We start from the raw sequence: 17,932 nt of genomic DNA, 5'->3' as shown, positions 1-17,932 counted from the left end.
TTTTGTGGGTTTCCATGTATTTTATTCCATTCCACTCATACCAAGAGACAATTCTTTTTGAGGTGTGTTTAGCTCTCTAGACTTAATTATTGCTGTGTTTGTCACATTGGCTGCAATGAGATCATGACATTAGGATTCCTGGGAGCCTGCGCTGGGCGGAATTTCAGATGGCTCCTCCATGATCTTCATGCTCTGGGTGAAAACCGTCGGTCAGCCCATGCCCAGAATTGTTGATCAGTGCTGAAGGTCCTGAGGCTGTTTTTAGCATAGTCTAAAACTTAAGCAAAGCAGTAATTATAATTGAGCAAGCAAAATTGTTCTTTAACATGGAATCAATGCTGTCACACAACCACATGAGCACTATTTTAGTCCGTTCAGGCTGCTCTAACAAAATACCAGAAACTGGGTGTCTTCTAAACAACAGAAATGTATTTTCTGAGTTCTGAAGGCTGAGCAGTACAAGAACACGGTGCCAGCAGGTTTGGTGCCTGGTGAGGGCCCACTTCTGGTTCATAGAAGCCCATCTTTTTGCTGTAACCTCCCATGGCAGAAGGGGTAAAGTGGCCCTGTGGAGTCGTTTTACGAGGGTGCTAATCCCATTCATGAAAGCTAAGCCTTCATGACAACACCTCCCAAAGACCCCACCTCCTAATATCATTACATTGGGGATTGCTTTGCAACTTATGAATTTTGGGGGGACTCACATATTTGGACCATGGCAAGCCCCTTAAAAGCAGAGTTTTCTCCAGCTGGGAGCAGAAGGGGATGACAGAGAGGCTGGAAGGATAAGAAGGATCCGACATGCTCTTACTGGCTTTGAAGATGGAGAGGGCCACATTTAAGGACCAGAGAGTGACCTGTAGGAGCTGAGAGTGACCCCTGGCCATCAAGCGGGAGGGTCCCCTTAACTTTCTGCTAGAGGTACACAATGAATAAGCCTAGACACAATGACATGTAGTGGGTGCTTAATAAAGATCTCTTGGGAAATGAGCATTAAAGCAACATTTATTGGGCTCCTGCTGTATGCCAAGTCCATTTCAAGCTGTGAGGAAACAGATGACTAAACTGACTAAGTACCTGCCCTTAGGGCCTGTTTTCTCGCAGAGGCGCTTATATAGTCCAGTGAAGAAAGAAATCTTCCAGAATGATTCCTAAAGGTATATTCAGAGCCTGGCAGGGCTGAGGAAACAGTGGTGAATCAGACCCACCTTGGCCTTGGGTGCCCACGGTGAGTAAAGCCAGACTCCGACTTACAGCCAAAGCCCCAGGCAGAGTGAAGCTTTATACCCTTAGGAAAAAAGTAGGGGGAGGCTGGGTCACAGCAGTCAGCATCAGCACCGAGGCAGCAGCTCCGTGTTCCAGGAGGATCTGCCCGAGGCAAGAGGGAGCGGAGGCCCTGGCTGGGGGCAAATCCTGACGCTGTGAGCACCTGACTTCTCAGAGCCTGGAATATTCTACCAGGACCACTGAATTTGGTTATTATTTTTATTTATTTATTTTGAGACAGGGTCTCGCTCTGTCACTGGGCTTGGGTGCAGTGGCACAATCAGTCGTTCAGAGCTCACCGCAGTCTTGACCTACTGGGCTCAAGCAATCTTCCCGGCTCAGCCTCTCAAGTAGCTGGGACTACGGGCGCGCCACCACGCCCAGCTGATTTCTTGTGGTTTTTTGTAGGGCTTTTTCCCTTGTTGCCCAGGCTGGTGTGGAACTCCTGAGCTCAAGCGAGCCTCTCACCTCAGCCTCCCAAAGTGCTGGGATTATAGGCGTGAGCCACGCGCCCGGCCTGGGTGTTTATGATTTAGAATGTTGGTGAGAGGTGACAGCATGCTGGCAGTCCTCACAGCCCTCGCTCGCTCTCGGCGCCTCCTCTGCCTGGGCTCCCACTTTGGCAGCACTTGAGGAGCCCTTCAGCCCACCGCTGCACTGTGGGAGCCCCCTTCTGGGCTGGCCAAGGCCAGAGCCGGCTCTCTCAGCTTGCAAGGAGGTGTGGAGGGAGAGGCGCGAGCAGGCACAGGGGCTGCGTGCGGCGCTTGCGGGCCAGCTGGAGTTCAGGGTGGGCGTGGGCTTGGCGGGCCCCGCACTCGGAGCAGCCGGCCAGCCCTTCCAGCCCCGGGCAATGAGGGGCTTAGCACCCGGGCCAGCGGCTGCAGAGGATGTACTGGGTCCCCCAGCAGTGCCAGCCCACCGGCGCTGCGCTCGATTTCTCACCAGGCCTTAGCTGCCTTCCCCCGGGGCAGGGCTCGGGACCTGCAGCCTGCCATGCCTGAGCCTCCCATCCCCTCCATGGGCTCCTGTGCGGCCCGAGCCTCCCCGATGAGCGCCGCCCCCTGCTCCATGGCACCCAGTCCCATTGACCACCCAAGGGCTGAGGAGTGCAGGCACAGGGTGCCAGACTGGCAGGCAGCTCCACCTGCAGCCCCCGTGTGGTATCCACTGGGTGAAGCCAGCTGGGCTCCTGAGTCTGGTGGGGACGTGGAGAACCTTTATGTCTAGCTCAGGGATTATAAATACACCAATTGGCACTCTGTATCTAGCTCAAGGTTTGTAAACACACCAATCAGCACCCTGTGTCTAGCTCAGGGTTTGTGAATGCACCAATCGACACTCTGTATCTAGCTACTCTTCTGGCAGGGCCTTGGAGAACCTTTGTGTCCACACTCTGTATCAAGCTAATCTGGTGGGGACGTGGAGAACCTTTGTGTCCACACACTGTATCTAGCTAATCTGGTGGGGACGTGGAGAACCTTTGTGTCCAGCTCAGGGGCTGTAAAGGTACCAATCAGCGCCCTGTCAAAAGAGACCACTCGGCTCTACCCATCAGCAGGATGTGGGTGGGGCCAGATAAGAGAATAAAAGCAGGCTGCCCAAGCCAGCAGTGGCAACCCACTCAGGTCCCCTTCCACACTGTGAAAGCTTTGTTCTTTCGCTCTTTGCAATAAATCCTGCTGCTGCTCACTCTTTGGGTCCACACTGCCTTTATGAGCTGTAACAGGTCTGCAGTTTCACTCCTGAGCCGGCGAGACCACGAACCCACCAGAAGGAAGAAATTCCGAACACATCCGAACATCAGAAGGAACAAACTCCAGACGCGCCACCTTAAGAGCTGTAACACTCACCGCGAGCGTCCGCGGCTTCATTCTTGAAGTCAGTGAGACCAAGAACCCACCAATTCCGGACACATTGGGAACTTAGAGCAGTGCTTGGGACATCGTTATCAGCGTCAGATATTTCCTTAAACTAGCTTGAAGTCGTCTTTAACCTTCCAGCAGTGTGAGAGCTCTGGCCCTTCAATCAACGCCCAGGGGGAGCTGCGGCTCCAGAGTTGGTGGGGACGTGGGGTGCGCATGCGTGCGGGGGTACGCGTGCGTGCGAGTGCGCATGCGCGCGCAGGGCCGCTGAGGCGGGAGCCCCGAATGCGGTTCTGGCTCGCTGAGTGGCGGTAAAGTACCGCGGGTGTCGTAAAAGGGCCGCAGTGGCAGCGCCCTGGCCCACGGCTGGTAACCCATTTTGGACGCCGTCCTCGTTAGGAAAAGTTGGGGCAACCTGTTGCTAGTCCGGTCGTTGGTCACAGCGAGGCTTCCGCGCTCGCTGCTGGTGGGCAGCCCCGGCGCGCCCCGCGGGCTGGAAGAGGCGGAGGCGTGATGCGGCCCGTGGACGCGGATGAGGCGCGAGAGCCCCGCGAGGACCCGGGGAGCCCATTGAGCCCCGCGACCCGCGCCGGCCGTGAGAACCTGGCTTCCCTGGAGCGCGAGCGCGCCCGGGCGCACTGGCGGGCCCGCAGGAAGCTGCTGGAGATACAGAGCCTGCTCGACGCCATCAAGAGCGAGGTGGAGGCGGAGGAGCGGGGCGCCCGGGCCCCAGCACCCAGTCCGCGCGCGGAGGCGGAGGAGCGGGTGGCTCGGCTGTGCGCCGAGGCGGAGAGGAAGGCCGCGGAGGCCGCGCGGATGGGCAGGCGGATCGTGGAGCTGCACCAGCGGATCGCCGGCTGCGAGTGCTGCTGAGCCGGCGGGGCCGCGCGGGTCTGGAGCGGAGCGCGGCGGGGAGTGTCCCGCGTGGAAGGCGCTGGGTAGGCAGGGAGGGGAGCGCAGAGCTGTGCCACGCTCTCCGCCGTGTTGGTTTCATTCTTTTTTCATAGGTAATTAGAGAAAATAATTGGTTATGTTGTTGTAAAGAGTCATGACCACTTAAAAGTATTTGCAGGACATAGGCCTGCTCGGTCAGTAGGTGGGGGGAGGGAGGTGTGAAGCGGAGGTATATGCTAGAAACGTGTGAATGTTGTTACGAGATTGGAGCGTGTGCGATGACCTTCCTGCAGATGGAAGCATTGTGCACAGGCGGTTGGGTTTGTTTGACCCCCGGATATGAGAATATCAAGCTCAAAATTTATGTTGTGATGATGAATTTCTCCCACTTGTACTTTAGGTGGCCACCTGACGAACTGTGTTCATCTGATAAGGACTCCTGGCTGCTTGGACAGGCTCAAACCAAGAGAGCCTTTCGTTTTGTCTCCCCTGTTTTTCTGCCTGCGTTTTCTCCGCATTAGCCACTCAATTTCCAGTACCATCCTGGTGGATGACTTCAGCATTAGATGGTCAGGTGTATCTTTTTATTAATAGGCGCATTCAGTTTGGAAAAGACAGCTTTTCATTAATGTCCCGCGTAAAGGAATATGGCCTATACAGTACGTACGCTGCGCGTGATCATATTTGTTCCTGTGATCTCGTTGTATTTTCAGTTTGGAAGTATACCCGTGTGCTTTGCTATTTTTTTATGCTTCCTGGAATTTGGGGACTTAATGAGACACTTGAGATTAGAGTTCTGCAAGTGAGAAGACACCACATGGTTGCAGCTGCCACATCAAGAAGCCAAGCTCCTGTCAAAGTTGTGAATGCGACTTTGGATGAGATTGAGAAGGCCCGGTGGACAGTTGGTCTTGAAGAGTGGCAGTGTGTGGATTTGAGAACCTCTGCAGACCATCAGATCAAAGGAGGGAGAGCTGTTTTGGGTGTTGTGTTTTTTTTGTTTTTATAGCATTTTGCTTTTTCCTGGAATGTAATTTTCCTATGGCATGTTAACTGGTGCACATCGTGTAACCTGTCTGGTGAGCAACCTACAATTGGGATGAGTTCTAGGTACATGTGTTTGCTGACTTTGGGATAAACAACTTTGTTATAATACAGTCTCTGCCACAGATGCATGTGACCTCTTCAGGGGCCCAGAGTGGCTGAGGAAGGAAAGCTTCAAGCTAGCCATGGGGGTCCCAAACCGTCATTCCAGGCTTAGATGATGTCTAGCCTAGGTCATCAGAGCCCAGACTCCACAGAGACTAAAATCAGAGCTCTGTCTTGTTATGATAAAGTTCATTTGCTTGGAAAAACAAATGCTGAAAGGCAGTTTTTAGAATCTTTGTGCAGATGACCAAAGCAATTGACTTGGCCAAGAAAAGGTAAGATAAATAAACATTTTTCAAAATGAGTTTCTCCTTGATAGTGCTCGCTGTCAAATGGAGGTGAATTGCTTCTGACTTAGGAGTTGTTCAAAGCCTGTAGCCCAGGGTGGGGTTTGAGCTGCAGAAGAGAAAGAAGGCAGACCTAGAGTAGGAAAGAGGTGCCTCATGAAGCCATGTGGTCTGGCCCCAGCCTTTGGAGAGGTGAAGTCCATTCAGGCAGCTAGTATTCACTGTGACCACAGAGCTCCACACTATGCCAGGCACTAGGAATTTCTTGGAGGGACGATCTAGTGGGTTGAAACAGGTCTGAAAACATAATTACAGTACAGTGTCCGCAGTGCTGGTCTTTGATTCAACACATAAATTGAGCACCTACAGATGCTGACACTACCTGAGTGAACAAACTGCTTGTAAAATTGGATCTGAGGGCCAGGCATGGTAGCTCATGCCTGTAATCCCATGTCTTTGGGAGGCCTGAGCAGGAGGGTTGCTTGAGGCCAGGAGTTTGAGATCAGCCTGGGCAACATGGTGAGACTCTGTCTCTAATAGAAAAAAAAAGTTGGATTTGTTATTCATAAGACGCTTAGAATTCTGTCTGGCTATAGTAAGTGCTTCCTAAGTATTTGTTAGATAACACCTAAATGAGGGAAGCAGGAAAAAAATGATATGTACCCATATTAGATAGTGTAAGTTCTGTGGGGGAAAAAAATGGCATTGGGGGATAGGGTGTGGGGTTTCTAGTTGATTTGCATGGTCAGGTAATATGTCTGATATGACATTTGAGTGAAGGCTGATGTGTGGAATATGCATGGGTGTCTAGGGAAAGAGTCTTTCAGGCACGGGGATCAAGCAGGGTAAAAAGGTGAGGAACAGCATGAAACCCCAGTGGGAAGGGAGGAAGTGGTGGGCACCGACGTCAGAGGGAGAAGTGGCTGGATGCGAAGCTGGTGGGGGGTTGCCAGCAGAGGAGTGACGGGAGCTGACCATCTGTGAGGTGGTGGCTGCTGTGCTCAGGCCTGACAGTGGGGGACAAGGACAAGAGTGGGAGGCAGCGTGGAGAGTGGAACATGCGCTGTGTGGGTGGTGACGGGTGTGGACTGCGTTGGGAAGGTGCTGAGGGCCTGCCTGTGGACATGAGAGGATTCAGCAATGGCTCTGAGGCTCGGGACCTGAGCACCTATTTAGTACCATTTGTCAAACAAACGGGGCCATTTTGAAAGTGAAGGGTGGCTCTATTATTAGAAATTCATCTGGGACTGCAGATGTAAACAAGGACTTTCACAGGCAAAGAGGTGCTTACGCTGTGTCTGGTGGGAGGACTTAGGGAGGAGGAGTCCCCTCAGACCCACTGACTTGCTCTGAGTGGAAGCATGGGCACAGCTACACAAACAGCACCTCAAGCATGGGGAACACGAAACAGGCCAGGGGCCCAGCATGGGCTGCAGAGGCCGCCAGTGGATGGAAATGGGATGGGGGGAATGGGGGATCCTTCGGGAGACCTGTCTTTGAGTCTTGTGTCTCGGGTAAGGCAAGCGCGCTTACAGTTAAATACATTTCCTTTTTTAAAAAAATTTTCCCTGGGATTGTTAAATTTGCTTTAGCAAACTCCTCAAGAGGAACATCATTCTATAGGATGTCAGGAGTAGGTAGAAGTCTAAAACCACACAAAGGGGCCAAAAGGGAAACATTTTGCACTGGCCTGTCTCCTCTGTTACCTCCCAGCCCAATTCCCTAAGCTCCTGCTAGTGTCAGGACACTGAGGATGTGAAAATGAGAAAACAAAAGCCTGTATTACAAGAATCCACTTGGGATTAGGCACTTAACATACCTTATCTAATTTTCGCAAATATCAGAGGTCATTTTATTATCCCCATTGTTCAGGTGAGGAAACTTCAGCCAAAAACAAAACAGAAAACAACCCTAGAACCTTGCCGGGAAGAATTCAACTGATGCCAAAGCTCTTTCACAACATCAGTAGCTCCTGGTGTGCCATCTGCTTCCTCTAACTGTCATGATGGTTTTTGAAACAATGGTTCAGAATGCTGACCACTCTGGAGAGGGCTGCAGCAGCAAGCCTGGGACTGAGTTTCTGGCCTCATAGAATGTTCCATGACAGACCCTCTCTGACTGACGAGAGGTATAAGTTGTCTCAGGCTAAGTGAGATTTGGAGGCCTGAATGCAGGCATCCCCACTCTGCTCATGTCCCATGTTCCAGATGTCTTCTGGACACCAGCCAGTGGATGTCATAGGATGGATTCACTTCTTTGTTGATGTATTCATCCAGTGTGTTATGCTGGCAATGTACTAGGTCCTTGGGACACTAAGGAGCAGTTGGCTCCTTGGCGATGGAGTCATTGATTCATTTGTTCAAGTATTCTTTGAATAGATACCAAAGACTTAACACGTGCCAGGCCCGGAGTAGACATGACAGCCATCCTCTTGCACAGCTGCTGCCTTCAGAGGGTTTGCACCCTAGTGGGTGAGATGGCCACTTAGCAGCCCCTGCCTGTGGGTGAGAAGTGCTGAGCATGAGCAGAGCCCAGGGTGGGTGGTATCTGCCCAGCCAGGGAATAGGCAAGGCTCCTTCCCTGAGGGATCACAGATATGTGTTACATGATTGAAGCCGTGTGGGGATGTGGGCAGGGAAAAGGAGGGTGTGTAGAAGGTTCCAATATGGCTGGGTGCGGTGGCTCACACCTGTAATCCCAGCACTTTGGGAGGCCGAGGCAGGCGGATCACGAGGTCAGGTTATTGAGACCATCCTGGCTAACACAGTGAAACCCCATCTATACTAAAAATACAAAAAATGAGCCGGGCGTGGTGGCAGGCACCTGTAGTCCCAGCTACTCGGGAGGCTGAGGCAGGAGAATGGCATGAACCCGGGAGGCGGAGCTTGCAGTGAGCCGAGATTGTGCCACTGCACTCCAGCCTGGGTGATAGAGCCAGACTCTGTCTCAAAAAACAAAAATAAAAAAAAGAAGGTTCCAATCTGACTGACCCTATCCTGTCAGCAGAGAACAGCTGAGGCACAGCCCTCTACATCTGCATGTTTCCTCATCCTGCCTGACTCCTTTGATGAAGGCAGTTTGGATCTTGGGTGCCATGATGGTAAAAGCGAAGTTTGTGAACTTTGCATCTTGGGAGCCAAGGGCAATATCCTGTGTATGAGCCTAGAGGAAGAGAACGCACTTGGGGAGGAAGAGCCCCGACCCCGCTGTACACCAGACAGCGGCCAGCACACAAGGCGTGGGCCGGGGTCAGGAGGGCGGTTCCATTCCTGGCTGTGCTGATTACTCACCCTGTGGCCATCTCTTTGGGGGCCACCATAAAACGATAGATTTGCATTGTGTTGTCTTTGAGTTTCCTTGGAACCTTGACATTTCATTTGACTCAGATTCATATAAAGTAACCAGCCACCTCGTGGACAATTTTAGCCTTGCTCCTTGAGGTAGCACCTTGAAGACAGGTGTCTGAGGCCCTCTCAGAGACTTTTGGAATTTCATTGTATGGTCTAGCCACACTAGCACTTCCAAGTAGGTCCTATATTGAAACTAAGAGTCTCATTGGCAGAAGATTCCTGGGTTCCGAGATGTCCTGAGACTTCTCTCCAACTGGAAAAAGGTTGCTGAACAAATGAAATTGATCTTTGATCTTTCTCCCCCTTGATTATGTCATATTACAACATAATTCTTGGGTATTCAAAGGCATCCTGAACATGGGTCAGGATGTACCCATCAGTCTTATTATTTGTTCAGTGTCCTGTAAGTCAGACACATTTTTCTGTGTTTCTTCATTCCCACAGTCCTGGTTGCACATAAACTCTGAGACACAGAAGAATGAAGAGTTCCTTAATGTGGTCCCTTGAGTCATTGCTCTCTGACAAACCAGTCCTATTATCTTCCTCAATTTTGTTTCCTCTCTTTCTTGAAAGATAATTTTGCTGGGTATATAATTTTAGATTGGCGAGTATTTTCTCTTGGTGTCATTAACATATTATTTCACTAACTTTGGCTTCTATGGTTGAGAATTCAGCTGTCACTCCAGTGTTTGGCCCTTAGAGTGGAATTGAAGTCTGGGCCACAGACCACAAAGTGCAGAGTGGGCAGGCTTCTGTGGTCCCCCAGTCCAGTTTCTCAGTGCTCCTTCACTCCTTCTGGCCACACTGGCTGCTTTGCTGTTTCCTGGCCATGGCAAGCATGTGGTGTGGCCCCAGGGCCTTTGCCCATGTTGAATCACCTGACTGGGACACTACTGCAGCTGAACCATGGTAAAAGTGGACAGAGAAAACATGCAGCATTCTTTGGAGAAGTTCTGCTGTAACGTGGCAGAGAAATGGGGTGACTGCAGAGGTAGCTGAAGGGAGGGTGTCTTTCTGTGTGTGATCATGTATGATGTGGACAGCTGTACCGACTGACGGGACTGACCTGGTGCAGCAGGACAGACGGGATGCAGGTGGCACAGCTGCAGGCAGCAGGTGGGGTGGCCCCTGCAGCTCCCCCTGCAGGTCCCTGCCTTCCCCTGCATCTTGCAGAGTCCCTCCTCTGGCGGTCAGCCAGTTCGCATAACCCCATCCCCAACCTAATTCGATGAAGCCAGCAGCCAGAAGTGCACCCGCACTGACACTTCATTTCTAGAACATTTCCTTTGGGAACATTCCAACCACGACCCAAATGCTGCCCCCCCAAGCCCCCAGCCCTCTCCTGCTTTCCCCCAGAGTCCTGAACTTCAAGTTCTAGGGCACCCCAGCCAGCTTAGGCTCCCCTCACACAGCTTGTCCCACACTTCAGCCCACCAGGCGTTCTGTGGCCTCTCGGGGCCCTCTCCCTCCTGAAGCAGTCCAATTTGTTCTAAAGTTATATGTTGGATGATTATGGTTTATGAGCCCTGACCCATGAGCCCTTTCCCCCAGGGTCTCCGGGGGAGGTGGCCTGAAAAGCTTCCACAAAAAGCAGGAGGCCAAGTTCTGTCCTCCCTAAGTGGCGTCAGTGCCCTGGGTGCAAGGGCTCCCCCGCCGGCTGCCCCCAGCTCCTGGGCAGCCCTCTGCTGATGGTGAGAGGCCTCGCCACCATTCAGCAGGCTGCCCCCAGTGCATTCAGCAGGTGCGCCTGCAGCGTGGAGGTGTGCAGGCAGGTGCAGTTCATGACCAAAGGACGGTCATGCTATTTCTTAGTCAAGCTCACAGAAGCCCAGGCTCACTGTGGATCCATTCTCACCCCACTCGGATCGCAGGCAGCAGTCCTCTCAAGGCTCTGCCTGAGCACAGATGACAGATAGGGACTTCAGAACCCTTATCTGTGTGCAGTCTGGGGAATACCTGGTGGACAGCCTTTTGGGAGGATGTTTGATGTGCTACTTAGACTCCACGAAGGTCCCTTTGGAGGACTCATCCTGCAGGTCCACTTTACTGGAGAAGGTACCAGTCTCGTCAATGGCCAATCCACGGAGCATCATTTCCCAGCTTTTTCATTATTCTCAGGATGCTACCAGCCCAGTCCTCCTGAGAGGTCCAACGACTGTGGCTGGAAGAGGGGAGCCCTCGTTAAAAGAAGACATTCCCAGCTGCCATCCGGAGCTCATTACACCAAGTCTTTGGGGGCTGTGGGGCAGCTGGGCAGCGTTCTTTGCATTTCTTTGCTCTGGCCCTGGTGCAGGTGGAGGGAGGTGAGCAGAAGATACGTTCCCATTGTGCCTTCTGCATCTGTGAGCTGTGCAGCCCTGGGGAAGGCACCAGGCCTTTCTGAATATCTCTCCCTACCCATAAGATGGTCATGATACTCCCTGCCTGTATCCCTGTCAGAACTGCTGGGAGGACTGATTGGAGAAAACTTTGCCCTAGATTAGGGATTAAATTTTTCGCTAAGGAGCCAGATAGTAAATGCCATAAGAAGGCCAGGTGCGGTGGCTCACACCTGTAATCCCAGCAATTTGGGAGGCCAGGGCGGGTGGATCACCTGAGGCCAGGAGTTCAAGGCCAGGCTGGCCAACATGGTGAAACCCCTACTAAAAAATACAAAAATTAGTTGGGCATGGTGGCATGCACCTGTAACCCCAGCTACTCGGGAGGCTGAGGTAGGAGAATCGCTTGAACCCGGGAGGCGGAGGTTGCAGTGAGCCAAGATGGCGCCAGTGCTCTCCAGCCTGGGTAACAGAGTGAGACTCTGTCAAAAAAAAAGAAAAGAAAAGAAAAAAAAGGAAATGCCATAAGGTCTTTGTCAAGGCTGCTGAGCTTGAATAAGTCCAGTAAGGTAATGCACCCCAGTGGCAGATTAGTGGAGAAAGAAAAACACACTAAGGTCTCAGACACAGAAAAGGCATTTCACGCAATCCAGTACATGAACGTTCATTTCAAAACTTCTCACACACTAGTACTAGGTGGATGAAGTTGTCCCCTTACAACCTGCGAGAAACATTCACCTTAAGACAGCGGACAATGGGGCCATGCCGTGTAACATGATGGCAGCAGGGTGCTTGCAGCTGGAGCAGGAGGGCTGGGGCGGGGGCAGTGGGGCAGAGATTTGGTTGGTTGCTTGGTTGGTTTTAAATAAACCTTTACCACCCATGCACCTGGGAAACACTTAATCGTGGCTCACACCAGCCAGCTCTCCTCACCTAGTTGCAGAGAGCACCCCAGGTCTGTTGTGGGCAGCAGAGTTTGGCAGGATGCTGACCCTCACCTTGACCCTGACCCCTCCAGTCCTCCACCCTCTGTCTCTCCTCTCCCAGCCCTGCCCCTATACCACCCACAGCTCCAGGAAAGGGGCCCCTGTCCTGAGCTGGGCTCCCGGCATTCAGAGGTGGGTTGGACCCACCCTTGGCCTTTGCAGAGCTCCCAGGCCACTGGCAGGGCCAGTGCTAGTAGAGAGGGAGGCCCTAACCAAAGGGACCCGAGCAAGAGGGACGAGACCGCCTTGCTGGACTGAAGTGGAAAGCGTGCTGGGAGGGCTCGGGTGGAAAGGTAAGCTGTGCCAGAGCAGGACAGTGGCCATGGTGCCTGTGAGCCTGGGAAGGAAGATGCGCGCCTTCTCACTGCCGCACACACCAGCACTGACTCCTACAAGCTGGGGTGTGTGGCAACGTTCTGGAAGAAACCACAGCAACTGTTAGTAGTTGCCCCAGACTGAGGGCTGGGGCTGGGTCAAGTGAGGGTTTTCTGTTTCATCAGGTGCCCTTCTAATCTCGCTTACATTTTCTAAACCTGCTTGAGACCCTCTTTATTTAGTTGCTAATATCAACAAAATGTATCTGAGTAGTAAGATTAAGCTCCGTTTTCTTGTTTAGTTATTTATACTTCATAGTGTTTAAAAAACTAATAAAAGTAATATTAAGCCAGGTGTGGTGGTTCATGCCTGTAATCCCAGTGATTTGGGAGGCTTGCTTGAGCCCAGGAGTTGAAGACCAGCCTGGGTAACATAGCAAGGCCCTGTCTCTACAAAAAGAGTTTTTAAAAAATTAGTCCCCACTACTCAGGAGGCTGAAGCAGGAGGATGCTTGAGCCCAGGAATTCAAGGCTGTAGTGAGTTATCATGCCACTGCACTCCAGCCTGGGCAGCAGAGTGAGACTCTGTCTCTAAAAAATTTAAAAAGTAATATTATACAATTTTTTTTTTTGAGACAGAGTCTCGCTCTGTCACCCAGGCTGGAGTGCAGTGGCTCAGTCTCTGCTCACTGCAACCTCCGACTCCCGGGCTCAAGCGATTCTCCTGCCTCAGCCTCCCGAGTAGCTGGGATTACAGGTGCCCACCACCACGCCTGGCTAATTTTTGTATTTTTAGTAGAGACGGGGTTTCACCATGTTCGAGGAGGTCACCTCGAACTCCTGACCTCAGGTGATCTGCCCACTTCGACCTCCCAAAATGCTAGGATTACAGGCGTGAGCCACTGTGCCTGGCCACAAATTTTTTAAAATAAAGGTTAAAGGTAAAACATGTAAGCATTCAGGTGCTTCAACTTTAGTCTCATTTCCAGGAGTCCATCTAAAGAAAGAGGGCCCAGGCCGGGGTGCTCAGCAGCAGTCCCCATCCGCACACCTCCAGGACAAGCGCCACGGTGTCGCGATCACAGTCGCTGGCTGAGGGAAAATGTCTCGTGCACTTTATTCAGGGTCTTCACGGCTCCCCATGAGGCAGATGCCGGCGTCGCTCTCTGCGGGCTCCCCTTCAGGCCCCCGGTTCCAGAACAAACCGCTGCTCTCCTCATAAGGACGAGAGACTCCCCTGCTCTCCCGCCACTTCAGGAGACAGTGGGCACCTGAGGGGGCTGAGATTTGGGGAAACGGCCCCCCTTTCCTGAGCTGGCAGGGCTGGGAGTGGCTGCACCTCATAGACCAATTCCAGGAGTAGGACCCATGAGTCCTCTTCTGGTCCCAGACCCAAGCTAGCTTCTCCAACCCAGCTTTCCCGTGAACAGGATGGCCAGGCTGTGGCTCTGCGGTCTTCCCAAGGGAAGGAGGAGGCAGGGGGCTCGCACACCCCCAGGCTTCGCCCTACTCCTCCCTGCCTGACCTCTTGCCTGCAACGTGGGCTGGTGGGTTGGTCCCCACCAGGATGCCACAGCACCTCCTCCAGAGCAGGGACCACACTCTCCCCGGTATCCCCAGCACCTAGCAAGAGTGTTTCCAACCAAGTGTTTGCCAAACTGAACCCAGAGCCAGAAGGGAGCTTGGAAAAACTCACATGCCTGGGGCAGCCCAACCTCAGGTGAGGGGAGCAGGGGGCTTGGCTGTCCCGCTCTGGCAGGAACGGATGCCCAATGTGGTCACATCATCTGATTTCCATGTTAGGAATCCTCTTTTGTGTGTGTGTGTGAAACCTTATTTTTGAACATTGGTAACTTATTTTAACACTGATTGATTGATTGATTTTTAAGCAATTGGCTCATGTGATTGTGGGGACTGGTAAGTCCAAACTCTTAGGGCAGGCTGGCAGGCCTGAGACTCAGGGAATAGCTGATATCTTAGGCTTGAGTCCACACGGTGCAGGCTGGAAACTGAGTCAGGCTTTCTGTATTGTGCTCTGGAGGCAGAATTCCTTCTGGAAACCTCAGTTTCAACGGATTGGATGAGACCTACCCACACGATGGAAGGTCATCTGTTCTATTCAAAGTCCACTAATTAAATACTAATGACACCCAAAAATATCTTCACAGCGGCATCTAGATGAGAGTTTGAACAAACAACAGGGCCAATAGCCTAGCCAAGTGGACAGGTAATATTCACCATCCAGCTGCCAATGGGCAACTGCCAGATGGGCACTGCCCAGCCACACAACAAGCCTTGGGGTGGGAGCATGTGCACCCCATCCATTTTACAGATGAGAAGACTGCGCTCAGAGAGGTCCCCAGCCAGCACATGGCGGGGCCAGACTCAGACCCCATCCTCTGCTCCAGGCCTCAGCCTGCACCCCCACCCCAGGGTGTTGGCCTTGGCAGCACTGGGAGACTCACTGCGAGGGCAGAAGCGGCGAATGTGGGGCGTGCTGACTGCAGACTTCACAGGACTTCCACAGGCCGCAGGGCCCAGCCTCTCTCCGTCCTCCTCTCAACTCCTCCTCCTCCAGGTTCTCCAACAGGCCTTCCCTTTGTGGGCACCCAAGACCCAGCCAGGGGAGCTGACTATGGAGACTGCCTCGCCCGGGTCAGGACCCCCAGTGTGCATGGCCACTCGGGGGTGGGAAGAACTGTCTCTCCAGGAACCTGCTGGATGGGTCTGGGAGATGGAGACCCCGTGTTTTCACAGGGCTCCTGTTTTCTCCCCATGTGAGTTTCTTAGTCTAAATAGAAATGTTTTAAAACCCCTGGTGTTCTAATGTACCCAGCATGCACTGTGCACGCCTAGGAATCTGGGCACCTTGGTGCGAGAATGTGGGCTCTGTGGGTTCAGAGTCCTGGAGGTGATCTCATCTGAATCCCTCATTTTACAAATGAAGAAAGTGGCCCTAGAGGAAGGAACGGGCCCCAGAGTCACTCAGCAAGTCAGTGACCCAGGGGCTGGGCAGGCTGCTCACCTGAGGCCAGTACCCTGTGCCAGCCAGCCCTGTGCTCACAGGCAGGGGGCCCTGTTCCTGCCACCACCGGGACACTTGAGATGTCCCTGTGCTTCTACTTAAAATGAAGCTCACAGGGAGGAATGCATGTCCATGCCAGAGGGATCTGATGAGGAAAGACATTTGAAGCATTTTTGTTTTTAATTTTTTTGTAGAGATGGGGTCTTGCTATGTTGCCCAGGCTGGTCTTGATCTCCCAGGCTCAAGCCATCCTCCTGCCTCAGCCTCCCAGAGTGTTGGGATTACAGGCACGAGCCACTGCGTTGGCCTGAAGGACATTAGCATGTTAGATGGGCGTCTGCCAGGTCTGGGTCAGCACATGCGGGAAGGTGCTCTGAGTCCCCTATGCTTCAAAGCAGAGTGCTCTCCACCACGGGCAGTCCTGGACTTGGACCCAGTCTCCCCAGATTGTCATGGGTTTTCTGGTACTCTGTCACCTGGAAGTCTTGACTCACAAAAGAAATCAACTCAACAGAGATGATGCTGTGGCCTTGAGGAGGGCCTTGGGTGAGGAGAAGGCCGGAGTAGTGGGGACCCCCAGATCTGGGGGGCTGTGGAACATGGAACCCTGGCCCAAAAAGGTGGTTGGAAGACACTATGCAACCAGCTGCATCTCCTTTGAGAAGGTGGGCTTTTTCTTTCTGTTGAGGCACTTTGCCAACGTTTAATGTTTCATGTCCATCACCAAAGCCACTATGCAGCAGCTCACAGGGGCGCAGAATCACAGACTTCCAGCTTTAGGAAATATGTAAATTCCTCATCCCACTCTCTGTCCCCCACCAGCCACATCCCCCTGACTCCCGCCACATGGAGCTGCTTCCCTATCCCACAGCTTCTGCCCCTGCTGCAGTCTCTCCAGATGTGCCACACTCTGTCCCAGCTCCAGTCCCTGTCGCCCCTGTGAGAATGTCCTGAGACTGGAGCGCACATCAGAATCCCCTGACAGGTTTCTCTGGCCCCTCTCCCAGCCTTCCCTGCAGTGGATGCCCTGCCCCAGGGTTGTTCTAGCTCAGGGGATGCCGGCCCTGCTGTTCTGGTGTAGCAGGACGAGCCGCAGACAAAACTCCTCAGACACTGGATTAGAGAAGGAAGAGGTTTATTCGGCCGGGAGCGTCAGCAGACTTGTGTCTTAAGAGCCGAGCTCCCTGAAAAAGAAATTCTTGGCCCTTTTAAGGGCTTACACCTCTAAGGGGTCCACGTGAAAGGGTCGTGATAAATCGAGCACGCATGGGGAACGTGACTGGGGGCTACATACATCAGCTAACAGAACAGAAAGTTTTGCAATGCTTTTTCCTACAATGTCTGGAATTTACAGATAACGCAAGTAGTTTAAGTCAGGGGTTGATATTATTATTATTACTTTTTTTAACTACCAGGGCCGGGTGGTGGCGCCAAGGTCTTCTGGCTATTTATCTTACTTGTTTTTTTTGTTTCTAACTTTTTGCTTTCTCTCTTTCCTCCTGTCTTGTAAACTAGGCACGGTCGGGGGAGGAGGGCAGCAGGAGTAGTAGTGGTCTCCTTCCTTACTAGGACCACGCTCTGAAGACCATTCGTCCAAGCAAGCCCCTTTGTCTAGCAAACACCTTCTGCTCCTTCAAGTCTCATCTGAAGCACCACCTCCTCCAGGAAGCCTCCCTGACCTTCCTGCCTGGGTAGCTACTCCATGGGGCTCCCACAGCACACCACTGTCACACTGCACTGTCACGATCTGCTGCTTCTCAACGTCCTTGACTGAACTGGTAGCTCCTCGAGGGACAGGATGAACCAGTCACAGCTCCTCTCCAAAGAACACCCAGCAGAGAAGGCAGCTGGGAGCGAGGAAGGAGGGAGCAGCAGGTGCTTCGAGCGCCTCTGGGTGGCCAACACCTGCCAGGCGCCTCACATGCTCCGCTGCAGTTCATCCTGCACTTTACTTACCCTTGAGTCCCCCTATCTCTGATCATTGTCACTAGTTCCTAGGAAACTGACACTCGGGTCACAAAACTTGTCCAAGGTGTCACAGAACAAATAAAGGACAAAGCCAGGGACCAAACTAAAGTCAGCCTCTGCCTTTCTACAATGCCAGGCTGCTCACCATCAAGCAACTCGGCGGTGTCACCGAGCTCTGCACCGGTGTACTGAGGTGTACAGCATCCCCCAAAATTCATGTCCTTCCCAGGACCTCAGAATCCAGCCTTCTTTGCAAATCAGATCATTGTGAACGTACTAAGTTAAAACAGGGTCACGCTGGGGTAGGGAGAGTCCTTAATTCAATATGATTTGTGTCCTTCTGAGACACAGAGACACATGGGGGGCCAAGTGACAACAGAAGCAGAGACTGGAGTGCAGGGCCACAGGCCAAGGAACGCCGCCAGCCACCAGAGCTGGGGACGGGCAGGGGACAGAGTCCTGCTCTGAGGCCCAGAAGGAACCAACCCTGACGACGCCTTGATTTCTGCCTTC

The 17,932-nt window shown here is 52.6% G+C and overlaps 1 protein-coding gene and 1 long non-coding RNA gene across 3 annotated transcripts; one reads left to right on the top strand and one right to left on the bottom strand.

Annotated features, from left to right (window-relative positions):
- Positions 1-3,358, bottom strand: LOC129034911 (uncharacterized). The gene is made up of 2 exons (XR_008502048.2): positions 3,117-3,358; positions 1-277 (listed from the first exon to the last, which is right to left on the bottom strand). It is a non-coding gene; the product is annotated as an uncharacterized LOC129034911 (long non-coding RNA).
- Positions 3,340-5,472, top strand: MRFAP1L2 (Morf4 family associated protein 1 like 2). Of its 2 annotated transcripts, none has more exons than XM_054484745.2 (2): positions 3,340-4,066; positions 4,423-5,472. In XM_054484745.2, exon 1 carries the CDS (start codon positions 3,642-3,644, stop codon positions 3,999-4,001), a length of 360 nt encoding a protein of 119 aa, XP_054340720.1. In that variant the 5' UTR covers positions 3,340-3,641; the 3' UTR covers positions 4,002-4,066; positions 4,423-5,472. The 2 variants fall into 2 exon arrangements, with proteins under 2 accessions (XP_054340720.1, XP_054340721.1); XM_054484746.2 differs by having other exon boundaries at positions 3,340-4,135.
- The last annotated feature ends 12,460 nt before the right edge of the window (positions 5,473-17,932 follow it).

This window comes from Pongo pygmaeus, chromosome 3 (genome assembly GCF_028885625.2).
Source record: "Pongo pygmaeus isolate AG05252 chromosome 3, NHGRI_mPonPyg2-v2.0_pri, whole genome shotgun sequence".
NCBI lineage: Eukaryota > Metazoa > Chordata > Mammalia > Primates > Hominidae > Pongo > Pongo pygmaeus.
The sequence above is the reverse complement of the archived record's forward strand: the minus strand, read 5'-3'. Positions and strand labels throughout refer to the sequence as shown.

Excerpts from the sequence above, each read along its gene's own strand:
- MRFAP1L2 (XM_054484745.2), top strand. The coding sequence starts at position 3,642 with ATGCGGCCCGTGGACGCGGATGAGGCGCGAGAGCCCCGCGAGGACCCG.